Source organism: Sciurus carolinensis, chromosome 1, assembly GCF_902686445.1.
Source record: "Sciurus carolinensis chromosome 1, mSciCar1.2, whole genome shotgun sequence".
NCBI classification, from domain to species: domain Eukaryota; kingdom Metazoa; phylum Chordata; class Mammalia; order Rodentia; family Sciuridae; genus Sciurus; species Sciurus carolinensis.
This window is the reverse complement of record NC_062213.1, coordinates 98,278,608-98,292,007: the sequence shown is the minus strand read 5'-3', so window position 1 is coordinate 98,292,007 and position 13,400 is coordinate 98,278,608. Positions and strand designations below refer to the sequence as shown.

The 13,400-nt window shown below is 52.4% G+C and overlaps 1 protein-coding gene across 2 annotated transcripts; it reads left to right on the top strand.

Annotated features, from left to right (window-relative positions):
- The first annotated feature begins 3,817 nt into the window (after positions 1–3,817).
- Positions 3,818–13,222, top strand: Znf687 (zinc finger protein 687). Of its 2 annotated transcripts, XM_047546296.1 has the most exons (10): positions 3,818–4,536; positions 5,949–6,044; positions 7,605–9,730; positions 9,878–10,056; positions 10,426–10,602; positions 10,691–10,853; positions 11,015–11,347; positions 11,470–11,582; positions 11,788–11,929; positions 12,052–13,222. In XM_047546296.1, exons 3-10 carry the CDS (start codon positions 7,622–7,624, stop codon positions 12,547–12,549), a joined length of 3,714 nt encoding a protein of 1,237 aa, XP_047402252.1. In that variant the 5' UTR covers positions 3,818–4,536; positions 5,949–6,044; positions 7,605–7,621; the 3' UTR covers positions 12,550–13,222. The 2 variants fall into 2 exon arrangements, with proteins under 2 accessions (XP_047402252.1, XP_047402242.1); XM_047546286.1 differs by lacking the exon at positions 5,949–6,044 and having other exon boundaries at positions 3,819–4,536.
- The last annotated feature ends 178 nt before the right edge of the window (positions 13,223–13,400 follow it).

Genomic DNA, 13,400 nt, shown 5'->3' with positions numbered 1-13,400 from the left:
AAAAGGGCTAGGGATGTAGCTCAAGGGTAAAGTACCCCTGGGTTCAATCCCTGGTACCAAAAATAAGTATACACATATTTGTATTTTGAATTATATATATGATTTTTATATATATTGTTATATAATATATAATTAATATATATTTCATATTATATGTATCAGTGACATATATATATATAATTAATTCCATTCATAATAACTCCAAACTGTATACAACTGAAATGACCACCAATAGTAGAAAGGATAAATTGTAGTTTATTCATAAAATTTAATATGATATATAACAAAAAAAAAAGAGGGGCTGGGGTTGTAGCTCAGTGGTAGAGTGCTTGCCTTACATGTGTGTGGCTCTGGGTTTGATCCTCAGCACCACATAAAAAATAAAGGTATCGTGTACATCTACAACTAAAATATACATATATGCCTCACAAACTAAGTGAGGCATAGTGGCACACACCTGTAATCCCAGCTACTTGGGAGGCCGAGGCAGGAGGATTGCAAGTTCAAGACTAGCCTTGTGTCAGGTGCAGTGGCACACACCTATAATCCCAGTGGCTCAGGAATCTGAGGCAGGAGGATCTCAAGTTCAAAGCCAGCTTCAGCAAAAGCGAGGCACTAAGCAAGTCAGTGAGACCCTGTCTCTGAACAAAATATAAAAAAGGGTTGGGGATGTGGCTCAGTGGTTGAGTGCCCTTGAATTCAATCCCCCGTACCCACTCCCCCACAAAAAAAAGGGCTGGGGCTGGGGTTGTAGTTCAGCGGCTTGCCTGGCATGTGCGACACACTGGGTTTGATTCTTAGCACCACATATAAATAAGTAAAATAAAGGTCCATTGACAACTAAAATATATTTAAAAAAATTTTTTTAAAAAAGGGCTGGGGTATAGCTCAGTGATAGAGTGCCCCTGGATTCAATTCCCAGCACCATACACACACACACACACACACACACACACACACACACACACACATCCCTTCGTCATGGTTCTTTTCCTTCTAGTTGTTTTTTTTCCTTCTAGTTACCTGTTTCTCCCTTTCCCTTAAAAAAAATTTTTTTTTTTCTGCATTGGGGATTGAATCCAAGGAAACTCTACCACTGAGCTACATTCAGTCCTTTCTATTTTTAATTTTGAGATGATCTTGCTACATTGTCCAGGCTGGCCTCAAATTTCCATCCTCCTGACTCAGCCCCCAAATCTCTGAGATTACAGGCATGCAACACCTTGCCAGATTCTCTTCCTCTCTTTGAAACAGTTGTCTAGTCACTATCTCTTTGTTCTTTTTTAAAATTTTTTTTAGTTGTTGATAGACCTTTATTTAAATTTATATATGGTGCTGAGAATTGAACCCAGTTCCACACATATGCTAGGCAAGTGCTCTACCACTGAGCCATAACTCCAGCCCTCTTTGTTCTTTTTCCTTCCTCCATTTTAAAAAATTCATTTCATGCAAGCTTTTGTCTCAGTCTACCAAATTTGTCCTTGTCATGATCACTGATGACCTCTACTTCATTTTTTTTCTTTTTCTTTTTCTTTCTTTCTTTTTTTTTTTTTTTTTTGGTACCAGGGGTTGAACTCAGGGTTGTTTAACCACTGAGCCACATCCCCAAACCTTTTTATACTTTATTTAGAGACAGGGTCTCCCTCAATTACTTAGGGTCTCCCTAAATTGCTGAGGCTGGTTTGAACTGGTTGTACTCCTGCCTCACCCTCCTGAGCCACTGCTCAGGGCTCTACTTTGTTTGAATCCATTGGGCAATTCTCATCCTATTTGTTATCTTGGTGTTATCTCAGTTATCACTCTTTCCTCTTTTCTCTTGAACACTTGGTCTTCAAGGTTAGGCCACCCTTCTGGTTCCCTTCCTCCTCCCTTTACTCTTTCTCAGTCTCCTTTGCTTGTACTTCTCATCTCTGGCCTTTAAACCTTGGAGTGCTTCATGGCTCAGTCTGTGGACTTTTTCTCCTTTCAACACACACTTTCTTGATGATCCCACCTACTCTAACTTGGACTTTAAGTACTACATGTAAGCTGATGATACTCAAATTTCTATCTCTACTTGGATATTCATTGGATAGTTATTACTACTTGGATATTTATTATTCAACGTGACTGAAATTGAGCTCCTAACCTAATCTCTGAAGGCTGCTTTTCCTTTAGTCTTCCCAATTCATCATTTTTGTTTCCCCAGGCTCCATACATTTGAGTCTCTCACATCCTACCATCCCACTACAAACTCCCTGCCCCCCGACCCCCCCAGTGCTGGAGATCAAACCCAGGGCCTCAAGCATGCTAGGGAAGCACTACCACTGAGCTACATTCCTGGCCCCAGTGTCTTTTTGTCATTGTTTTATTTTTGTGGTATTGGGTATTGAACCCAGGGATGCTCTACCACTAAGCCACATCCCCAGATCTTTTATTTTTATTTTTCTATTTTAGGACAGGGGCTTGCTAAGTTGCTGAGGCTGGCCTTGAATTTGTGATCCTCCTGCCTCAGCCTCCCAACTTGCCGGGATGACAGGTGAGTGCTATGGTGTGGTAAAATATTTCTAAATGAATTAATAGTGCATTGTATTGAAGAACAAACTTTTATCTAGAACCCTGATGGCAAGGGAATCTATAAAATACAGTGTTCAGCTTTCTGTATCCTTAGAATTTTAACTCTATTGCCTTTGACTTTGGATAAATTGTAACCTAGCTTGTCTGTGCCTCAATTTCCTCTTTAGTAAAACGGACATAATCATAGTAATACCTCCTTCCAGGATTGTGGTAAGGATTAATGAGTTTACATACATAAAGTTCTAATCATAGGTCCTGCACATACTATATGAGTAGTGATTGTTATAACTATTGGGAGATCCAGAGGAGGGGATGAGAATGAATGCCGATTGGTTACATCCAGTAAGGGCCTCTTAATTAGTTCTTTAGAGAAGAAAGATCGCTGTGAATTGGAGCAACTATAGGCAGCTGGAGAGAGAAGACATCAGGGTCGGGTCGGGGGGTGCGCTAATCCCATCGGCCATCACTTTATAAATCACCTGTACATTGTAAACTCTTCACAAAAATAATCTCGTCAGGTGGATATTACAATCCCAATTTACCCATGAGAAAACAGTTTCAGAGAGGTCAAGCGACTTGCCCGATGTCACCGTATGTTAAGTGGTGGCCCCAAGATTCCCATCCAGGTTGATTCACACTTCGACGCAGTGTTTATATCCCTGAAAACTCTCAGGGTGCTCTTCAGAGGCCTGGATCACTGGCACCCACAGGCAGGTAAAAGAATCTCATATAAAAACATCGTCACTTGGAAGCAGCTGCGCGCGCTGTGGGGTGCGGAGGTGCGCGGGAGGACTAAATTGTGCGCAAGGTGGCACACTTGGCTCGCAGACGAATTCCGCAAGCGAGTGCTTATTAGAGGGCATAAAAGCGATTCATTTTCGCACAACTCCTCCCTTTTCCCCGCCTTCAGGGGGCGGGGCAAATAAGCGCGGGAAAGATCAACCTGGTTCCCACCCCCGCCTCGTGCTGGAGGCGGGGAAAAAAAGAGAGCTCTTAAACGGGAAATAGGGCTGGGGTCCCTCCCTCCAATGCTTAGGAGACCTATCAGCATGCTACCTTAAGAACTCTTTGGAAATGGCCCAGGCCACGCCAGCACTCCTAACGTCACCTCTCCCCCACTTCCGGTCCGCAAGCCCGTCCCAGTCCCCAGATCCCGGTTCCTTCCACATTCCAAAGCCCAAGCCCAGTCCAAACCCTCCCGCAGAGGGAGGAGCACGGTTGACGCCATCGCCCAGGAGCTGGTCCGCGTGAGAATCTCATCCACCCAGATTATAAAACGATTTAGGCAGTGGAACGAGCGCGAGGCAGTGGTCAACCCGATGACGTAATGTTTGGGGTGGTGTCTCATTCTGGGACGTCTGCATTGCATCACTGGCACTGGAGTTTAGCTCGAGCAAACAGCACAAACAGATCTAAGTATCAAGTGCCCACCGCTCAGGAGCTAAGAGTTCTTTAAATTTGCATTAGTGAACTGCAGCTTCCAGCTTCGAGCGGCCAATAGTGAGTGAAGGGGCGGAGACCCATCTGGGACAGTCACGCCTCCCGGCGGAAAGCAGGGAATCCGGCTTGCTTTTTTCTAAGCGACAGTAGCAGCGGCCAATTGCTCTTGAGATGCGCTGATGGGGCAGGTGGACTTGGGCGCAGCCAATGAGGATAGGCTTCTTCAAAGGGCCTAGGGCCCTTGCCCAATGAGGATAAGAGGACTGTGCGGGGTTAGTTCCGAGCGGCAGTACTTAAGGCCAACCCAGTGCGGGCCTGGGAGGGGCGCAGTACTGAACGACTGAGGTACTGGCCAATGGCGAGTGTGAAAGCGGACAGCCAAGACCTGGAGCGCGGAGGGAGTCTGAGGGAGGAGGGAGGCCAAACCGGAGAGAAGCAGGAAGTAGCGGCGGCCGCGGGGAGGGCGGCGACGGCGGCAGCGGTGGCCGCTGGAGCAGGGTAAAGACCGCCGGGTTTGGGCCCGCACTAGGAACGGAACAAGTAAGCGTGCTGGGGATAAATACCCGCCCTTGGCTCCGCCCCCTGGGGGGGCGGGTAAATGCCCCCGCCCCTCCCCCACTTGGTCAACTACCCCCTTCTCCGCGCCGCCCCCTGGGGCGGCTTGTTGGAAGGCCCCGACAGCACTTCTGTCTCCTGGGTCGGATGGGCGAAAGTCACAGCCTGTTAAAAGCACAGCCCCTAGCTGGGTAAATGTGGAAGAAGGGTAGGGGACCCTAAGTCCTGGTGCCCCCAGCCCGAGAGGCAACCAAAGTGCGGCCCGGGGACCGGAGGCTGCAGGATGTCGCGACCTAAAATGGTGTCCGTGCCCAGGGGTGGGGGCGGGGGAACTGGGCCCGGCCGGAGCGGAGCTTTCATCCCGACTCGGCGCGAATCAGCGTCCCGGCCCCGGCAGGATTCCAGCTAGCGCCCCGGGCCCGCCGCGCGCCCTCCCTTTACTCCCCACTCTAGAGAGCCTCTGGGAGTCCGCGCGGGGAGGAGGCTGCGCGGCGCACGGAGGGGAGGGGACGAGATCTGAGTTGGGACAGACCCCGGCTGGAGAGCTGAGAGTCATACTGGGACCGCCCCCTCCCCTCTTTCCATGCGCACTCCCCACCTTCTCGGGTAGTTCTGGGCCGCGAGGTGCTACGCGGCAGCTCCCAAAGGGCCTGGCCTGGCCGAGGCCCGGCCGGTGGGAGCGAAAGAAGCACTGCTTGCCTCAGTTTCCCCTCTAGCTTCTTGTATGTACATCCCACCCCCTCCCCGCAACCCCGGACTTACTCCCAGCGCCAGCCCTCGGCAGATGGCAGGGACTTAATTCCGCCCGCTGCCCAGCTTGGCCGCAACCTAATCGACCCCAGCCAGGCTCCCACCCCTCGCCCTCCTCTGCGCAGCAGGCCTTGGGCCTGGGCAGAGAGCAGTGGAGCCCCCACCCGACCCGAGTCTGTTCACCCTCTTCCTGTTAAGCCCCTTCCTTTGGCATTTGAGGAAGAACAGGGAAAAGGGGGCGGGGGAGATGAGAGCCCTGGAGACCGGTGCAGCAACCGCAGAAAGGCCTGAGCTTTGGAGTCGGGGAGCTTTTCGGCCTTGAGCTCTGGTGCTGGATCAACTGGCTGCTCCAGCTGGCTATCGATGACCTCTAAGTCACTTGCACGCCATTGGGGAAGGTGGGTGGGAGAGGCAAGTTCGCAGGTGTTTTCTTATAGTCCTCACTGGTCGGTACTCCAGCAGTCCACTTTGCTGGGGGCCTGAGTAGAAGGTACCCTAGGCCTCTCCTGATCTGGAGAGAGCCAGACCAAGGAGAGTTCTGTTCATCAGGCAGAGGCTAGGGCTTTGTTTTAACTCTGAAGAATTAAGTGTGTGTGTGTGTGGGGGGGAGGGCAACGTGCAAGGAAGGCTCCCCTTTCTTCCTTTAGTTGGTACCCTTTTCCCCAACCCCCACCTTGGTCTGAGCAATGCCAGCTGCCACCTGCTGGGACTATCTCCAGTTACAGTCTGAAGGCTGGAAAGAGGTGAGAGAATTGGCCTTGGGAAATGGCTTGCATCCTGGGCAGTGAGAGTGTAAGGATAGAGACTTCTTCAGTAATGGGGAAGAACTGGTGGAGGATAGACCTGGTCTCTTGCATATTGAGCTGGACTCTTTGTTGTTTTAGTGTCTCTTAAATCTTATGGGACTTTTTTTTGCAGTGGGCCAGGCTGGGGTTGGTTGAGACTCCCTGAGCTGCTGTTTTTAAAGGAAAATTGAAAAAGGGTGGAGTTTGAATTAGGGGATAGACTCGAGGTAAAGGGTTAGAGGAGAAATGGCAAGGGGAGAGAGCCGGCATTTCTGGCAGTTGTGCTGGATAAGCTTGTACCCTAGAGCTTTAGCCCTAAGAGAGCTAGATGGGGAGGAGGGAGGAGGCACTCTGGGGAAGGAAGGTGAGGGAGCAGCAGGTGTTTGTGACAGGAGAGGCCTAGGCTGGGGCCCTTGTGACCAAGCTGCCGTCACCATTTCCCCCTCTATCTTCCCTTTGTCTCTCTCTTCCTGTGTTTTATTCTTTCCATCTTGAACTCTTGTGTGATTTCCCTGAGTCCATTTCTCCCTGCTGACCAAGCTAGACAGGTGCCAGTGATGGCCTTCAGTGCTGCAGACTTGACTTTGCATGACCCCTGACTTTTGTTTCTGACCCTAGCCCTAAATGTCCAGTGCATGTTCCTTCCTAGCACCATCTCCACCTCACACGTCCTTGTTTGGCCCAGTTGAAATAATAAATTGTATTCTGGGTCTCTCATTTACATTTTAATATCATACTCAGAATAACCCTGTGGTACATGGATTACTTGTTTTCTCTCAAAGAGCAAAAGTAAGTCAATGAAGTAATTTGCTTGTAATAAAGACCCATTATAAAGCTAAAGCAGAACAATTTCTTAAGCGTTGGCTTAAGTCACTCATTGCCCTTTGTACAGATGGCCTTTCAGATCTGTGTACCCCAAGAGATCCATGATGAATATGAGTTGATCCTATGCTGACACGAATAAACCTGTAAACCTAGAGAGCATTGTGTTGACCATCCTTACTATTAGTATCAATGAATTGGTTCTGTGCTGGACACTAGAAGAAATGAACTGGTTCCAACTGAGAAACTCACTGAACTCCTACCTGTATTACTCTTCTCTGTTTCTTTTTTCCTTTTTTGATGGAATTGAACCCAGAAGGAATTTGTCACTACATCCCAGTCCTTTTTATTTTGAGGCAGTCTTGCAAAGTTGCTGAGACTGGCCTTGAGTTTGCCATCCTTCTTCCTCAATCTCTTGAGTCACTGGGATAATAGGTGTATGCTACTTGCCCAGCCTCTGTGTTTCCTTAAAAGTCTTTCTTCCTCTTTTTTTCCCCAAGTTTTGGTGCTTGCACTGGTATGTACACACTAATCTTCTGATTTTGGGGTTTGGCATACCAAGCACTTCCAGCAGCTCTCTAGGATTCACAGAATGGTGGAGGTATATACCAAGTTGGAGTGGATAAATATGGAGATCCTGAGGGAAGAGGTGCAAGGTCCCTATTTCAAGCATCTCATTTTCTCCTTTTTCATCAGGTCTGGGATATTCCGCTATGGGGGACATGAAGACCCCTGATTTTGATGACCTCCTTGCTGCCTTTGACATCCCTGACATTGATGCAAATGAAGCCATCCATTCTGGGCCAGAAGAAAATGAGGGGCCAGGAAGCCCAGACAAGCCAGAAACCAGTGCAGGAGGTGAATCTGAAGACACAGCAGCAGCAACTGGGGCTGAACCTGAGGTTCCAGCTCAGGCCTCTGACCATGACTTGCCGCCATCGGACATTTCCACGGTCAGCGTTATTGTCAAGAACACTGTATGTCCTGAACAGTCTGAGACCCTATCTGGAGGTTCAGGAGGAGAAGGTGCCCAGGCTGAAGGGGGAACTAAGGAAGGGCCTGTGGGACCTTGCCTGATGCAAAATGGATTTGGGGGCCCTGAGCCATCCCTCCCAGGAACCCCCCACTCTCCAGCTCCTCCCAGTGGGGGTACTTGGAAAGAAAAAGCCATGGAAAGCAAAGCTCCCTTGGACCTTTTTGCTCATTTTGGGCCTGAACCAGGGGAGCACCCAGATCCCTTGCCTCCTCCTGCACCTTCCCCACCTCCGGAGGGAGCCATGACCCCACCTCCTTTCCCTTCTCCCTTTGAGCTGGCCTCTGAGAATGGCCCACCCCTCTTGCCCCCGAGCTCTTCCCCACCCGCTGGGACCTTGAAGCAGGGCAGCTGCAGCCCCCGTCATCCCCAGGTCTTGGGCCAGCAAGGCTCAGGCTCCAGCTCCGAGGCTGCAGGTGTGCCTGCCAGTGCCTCACCTCCCCAGGTTGCAGGAGTGCCCTTTTTCAAGCAGTCCCCGGGGCACCAGAGCTCTCCTCCTTCCCCTAAAGTGCCCAGCTGTAAGCCCCTGAAGGAAGAAGATGAGGGGCCAGTGGACAAGTCTCCCCCAAGAAGTCCCCAGAGTCCTTCCAGTGGAGCTGAGGCTGCAGATGAGGACAGCAATGATTCCCCTGCCTCTTCCAGCTCCTCCCGGCCCCTCAAGGTGCGGATCAAGACCATTAAAACATCTTGCGGGAATATCACAAGGACTGTAACCCGGGTCCCCTCAGACCCTGATCCCCCTGCCCCCTTGACTGAGGGGGCCTTCCTGGCTGAGGCCAGCCTCCTGAAGCTGTCCCCTGCAGCCCCAACCCCTGAGGGTCCAAAGGTGGTGAGCGTACAATTGGGCGATGGCACAAGGCTAAAAGGCACTGTGCTGCCTGTGGCCACCATCCAGAATGCCAGCACTGCTATGCTGATGGCGGCTAGTGTGGCCCGCAAAGCTGTGGTTCTGCCTGGGGGAGCTGCCACCAGCCCTAAAACAATGGCTAAGAATGTGCTAGGCCTGGTTCCCCAAGCCCTGCCCAAGGCTGAGGGGCGGTCAGGACTGGGGACAGGTGGGCAGAAGGTCAATGGTGCCTCAGTGGTGATGGTGCAGCCTTCAAAGCCGGCTAGTGGGCCAGGCACAGCAAGTGGCACTGTGATCTCACGGACCCAGTCCAGCCTGGTGGAGGCCTTTAACAAGATTCTCAATAGCAAGAACCTGCTGCCTGCCTATAGGCCAAACCTGAGTCCACCAGCTGAGGCTGGACTGGCCCTGCCTCCAACAGGCTACCGCTGTCTTGAATGTGGGGATGCCTTCTCGCTGGAGAAGAGCCTGGCACGGCACTATGACCGTCGGAGCATGCGTATTGAGGTTACCTGCAACCATTGTGCCCGTCGCCTAGTCTTCTTCAACAAGTGCAGCCTACTTCTGCATGCACGCGAGCACAAGGACAAGGGGCTTGTCATGCAGTGCTCACATTTGGTCATGAGGCCTGTAGCCCTTGATCAGATGGTGGGTCAGCCAGATATCACGCCTCTGCTACCTGTAGCTGTCCCACCTACTATTGGACCTCTGGCCTTGCCTGTCTTGGGCAAAAGTGAGGCAGCCATCACCTCTTCCGCCATTACTACAATTGCCACTGAGGCCCCTGTGCTGCCGCTTTCAACAGAGCCGCCTGCTGCCCCTGCCACCTCTGCTTATACATGCTTTCGTTGCCTGGAGTGCAAGGAACAGTGCCGGGACAAGGCTGGCATGGCAGCCCATTTCCAGCAGCCTGGGCCCCCTGTCCCTGGGGCCGCCAGCAATGTGAGTTGCCTTTACATTCCTCTGGGGTGGGAACAACCAGATGCTATGGGAATGTGATCCAGGAGTGTGTTGGGGGCTTGAATAGAAGAAATAATAGGGGACAGGGCTCCCGCATTGACCTATCTTGTTTAATAACCCCCTTGACAGGTGTGCCCATCCTGCCCCATGATGCTCCCCAATCGCTGCAGCTTCAGTGCCCACCAGCGCACGCATAAGAACCGACCCCCCCACGTCTGTCCTGAGTGTGGGGGCAACTTTCTCCAAGCCAATTTTCAGACCCATCTGCGGGAGGCCTGTCTGCATTTCTCTCGCCGTGTAGGATACAGGTGCCTCGGACCCCTCCTCTTGTAGGATTTCAGGTCTCATGTGTCTCAGCACTGTTTAGATGGCTTCTCAAAGAGAACCCCTCAGCTCTGTTGTGTTGGCAGACTCAGCCCTGAGACATGGTACCCTGCAGTCTAGTCATTCTCCATGAGGATGGGGAAAAGCAGGACCCCTGCTGGAGCTCCAGTTCTGCCTCCACAGGCCTTCATTGGGGACTGAAGCTGTGTAGCTCCCTCCGTTCTCCACCTTGCTCGTGCTCCACCACTGATTTCCTTCTTGGAGTCTACCCAGGCTTTGAGAATGAATGGGTTGGGGGAGTGGGCGTGGAGATACTCCCACCTCACCATATTACCTCCCACTTCCTCCCCAAGGTGTCCTAGCTGCGCAGTGGTGTTTGGGGGTGTGAACTCCATCAAGTCCCACATCCAGGCGTCACACTGCGAGGTTTTCCACAAGTGCCCCATCTGCCCCATGGCCTTCAAGTCTGCACCCAGCGCCCATGCCCACCTCTACTCCCAGCATCCTAGCTTCCTCACGCAGCAAGCCAAGTGAGACCTGTGGAGGGAGCATGAGGAGGAGGGGGTGGGGCTCCACCCATCCCTGCCTGATGCCTGCACTGTCCCTCCACCCCCACAGGCTGATCTACAAGTGCGCCATGTGTGACACAGTCTTCACTCACAAGCCCCTCCTCACCTCACACTTTGACCAGCACTTGCTTCCTCAGCGTGTCAGTGTCTTTAAGTGCCCATCTTGTCCTCTGCTTTTTGCCCAAAAAAGGACCATGCTGGAACATCTCAAGGTACAGGAGCAAAGGGCCAAGGAATGGAAATGGATGTTTAGCTGGATTGACCTGAGCTAGGGTCACATAACCCTCAGGAAGTGGGAGCAGGGGAAAAATGAGAGCTTTTGCAAAGCCAAGTTCTCCCACAAACAGCCATCCCCCTTGTCTCCCTCTTACAGAACACCCATCAGTCTGGGCGCTTGGGGGAGGAGATTGCTGGGAAAGGGGCTGGAGGGGCCCTTCTGACTCCCAAGACTGAGCCTGAGGAGCTGGCTGTGTCCAGGGGCGGGGCAGCCCCCGCCACAGAGGAGTCATCGTCATCTTCAGAAGAAGAAGAACTGCCAAGCTCCCCTGAGCCCCCCCGCCCAACCAAACGGCCCAGGAGGGAACTGGGGAGCAAAGGCGTCAAGGGTGGGGGTGGCGGGCCTGGGGGCTGGACCTGTGGCCTTTGTCATTCCTGGTTCCCTGAACGTGATGAATATGTGGCTCACATGAAGAAGGAACATGGTAAGGTGAGTAGGACCACTGGCCCTGGTAAGATGGGCTGAAGGGCAGCTTTGGAATTGGCCTGTGTGCTAGTGGGGAAGGAGTCCTGGAACCTGACTCTGAAATTTCCCAACCTCTGCTCTTCCAGTCAGTGAAAAAGTTCCCTTGTCGCCTGTGTGAGCGCTCCTTCTGCTCTGCCCCCAGCCTGAGGCGCCACGTCAGGGTCAATCACGAGGGAATCAAGCGAGTTTACCCATGCAGGTAAACCCTTGCTCCCCATTCCTTTCCCTCCTGCCTGGTAACCCCCACCCCTGCATATTACCCTCGGGTACTTCCCGCTTACTTCTTGTCTAAGGTCTGAAGGTTGAGGCCTCCCACTGCTCTGGCAGCCATGGCCTCTCCCGAACCACAGGCCCTGGCCTTTGGTCTGTGTCCCTGGTGCCATCCCTCACTCTTCCCCTTCCAGGTATTGCACAGAGGGAAAACGCACCTTCAGTAGCCGCCTGATCCTGGAGAAACATGTCCAGGTCCGGCATGGCCTGCAGCTCGGGGACCAGTCCCCTGGCCGAGGGAGTACCCTGGCTCGGGGACCTGGTGCCAGAGCCCAGGTAGGCAGAAGTCTAGCCTGCTGTGTTAGGGCCACGGGAGTGGGAGACTGCAGGGTGAAGCCAGGGCAAGGCTGCTGGGGACAGTGGGGTGATGGTGAGGCCCATTTTCTTCTTTTCTTCAGGGCTCAGGACGGAAACGACGCCAGTCTTCTGACTCGTGCAGTGAGGAGCCTGACAGCACAACACCCCCAGCCAAATCCCCCAGGGGTGGCCCTGGGTTAGGAGGCCATGGTCCCCTGCGCTATCGGAGTGGTGGCTCAGTGGAACAAAGCCTTATGGTGGGGTTGAGGGTGGATGGTGGTGCCCAGCAGTGCCTCGACTGTGGCCTGTGCTTTGCCTCCCCTGGCTCCTTGAGCCGACACCGTTTTATCAGTCACAAGAAGAGACGGGGTGTGGGTAGAGCCAGTGTCCTGGGGCTGGGGGATGGGGAGGAGGAGGCCCCTCTTCCATCACGGTCTGACCCAGAGGGTGGAGATTCACCCCTGCCTGGTTCTGGAGGCCCACTGACCTGTAAGGTCTGTGGTAAGAGCTGTGACAGCCCTCTCAATCTCAAGACTCATTTCCGCACACATGGCATGGCATTCATTAGGGCTCGGCAGGGGGGCAGTGGGGACAACTAGGCTGCAGGCCTAGGACTGACCAGCCACTTCCCTCTTCCCTGGAAGCCTGGGTTTCACTGCTGCTGCCGCCAGGTCCCTGGGCTGGAGAGTTAACTAATATACATTTTGTTCAATTTCTCTCCTAACCCTCAAGGAGAAAGCTTTTCAGGATTATAGTGATTTACAACCCTCCTTTGGGTTTGGCCCTTGGGCTCTAGTCAAGTGGGCCTTCCATTCCTCTTTTCTGAACCCAACACTAATTATGCTCCTGCTGCACATCCCCAGTGTGCAACTGTGGGTGGGAGAATGGGACTTTGGTTAAATCTGCTAGACAGGCACAGGAAAGGACTAATGGGGGAAAGGGGCCCTGGACACACCCTCCATAGTTCCTTCAGGCAGACTAGGATTTCTTCCTCTGGGCTGGGCCCATACTAGCAAACCCCACCCCCTGCACACTCCCTGGCACTCCAGCCCCCACCCCTGCAGTGCCTTTCACTTGTCTTTTCCCCCCAGGAATCCAGAGGGGGTTGGTGGGATGAGTCCTGTTGGGGGGAGCCCAGGGAGAGGAGGGGACAGGCTCTCAGGAATCCTTTATTCTTGTAGTAATAATACTAACAGTGGGAGAAACAGGAGGGAGAAAACCAGACCATTAAAACTGCTTGTGGTTTAATCCCCATCCAGGCTTCTCTTTTTATGTGACTTGAACACTAGACTTGATGGGAGGGGGTGAGTCAGAACTTGGGGATGGGGGGTGTCCTTTGGAAAGAGGTGGTGTTAACCAAAACAGGGGAAAGCCATCACTTCTGTGTGGTGCCTTTTGTATCTTGGACATTGAGGCATCTGCTTACTCTTACCTTCAAAAAGGGAACTCA

What these genes read in the sequence shown, in the direction of transcription:
- Znf687 (XM_047546296.1), top strand. Translation starts at nt 7,622, where the DNA reads ATGGGGGACATGAAGACCCCTGATTTTGATGACCTCCTTGCTGCCTTT. An exon ending in TGAAGAAGGAACATGGTAAG is followed by an intron (nt 11,348 to 11,469) that starts GTGAGTAGGACC and finishes CTGCTCTTCCAG; the next exon opens with TCAGTGAAAAAGTTCCCTTG. An exon ending in GACCTGGTGCCAGAGCCCAG is followed by an intron (nt 11,930 to 12,051) that starts GTAGGCAGAAGT and finishes TCTTTTCTTCAG; the next exon opens with GGCTCAGGACGGAAACGACG.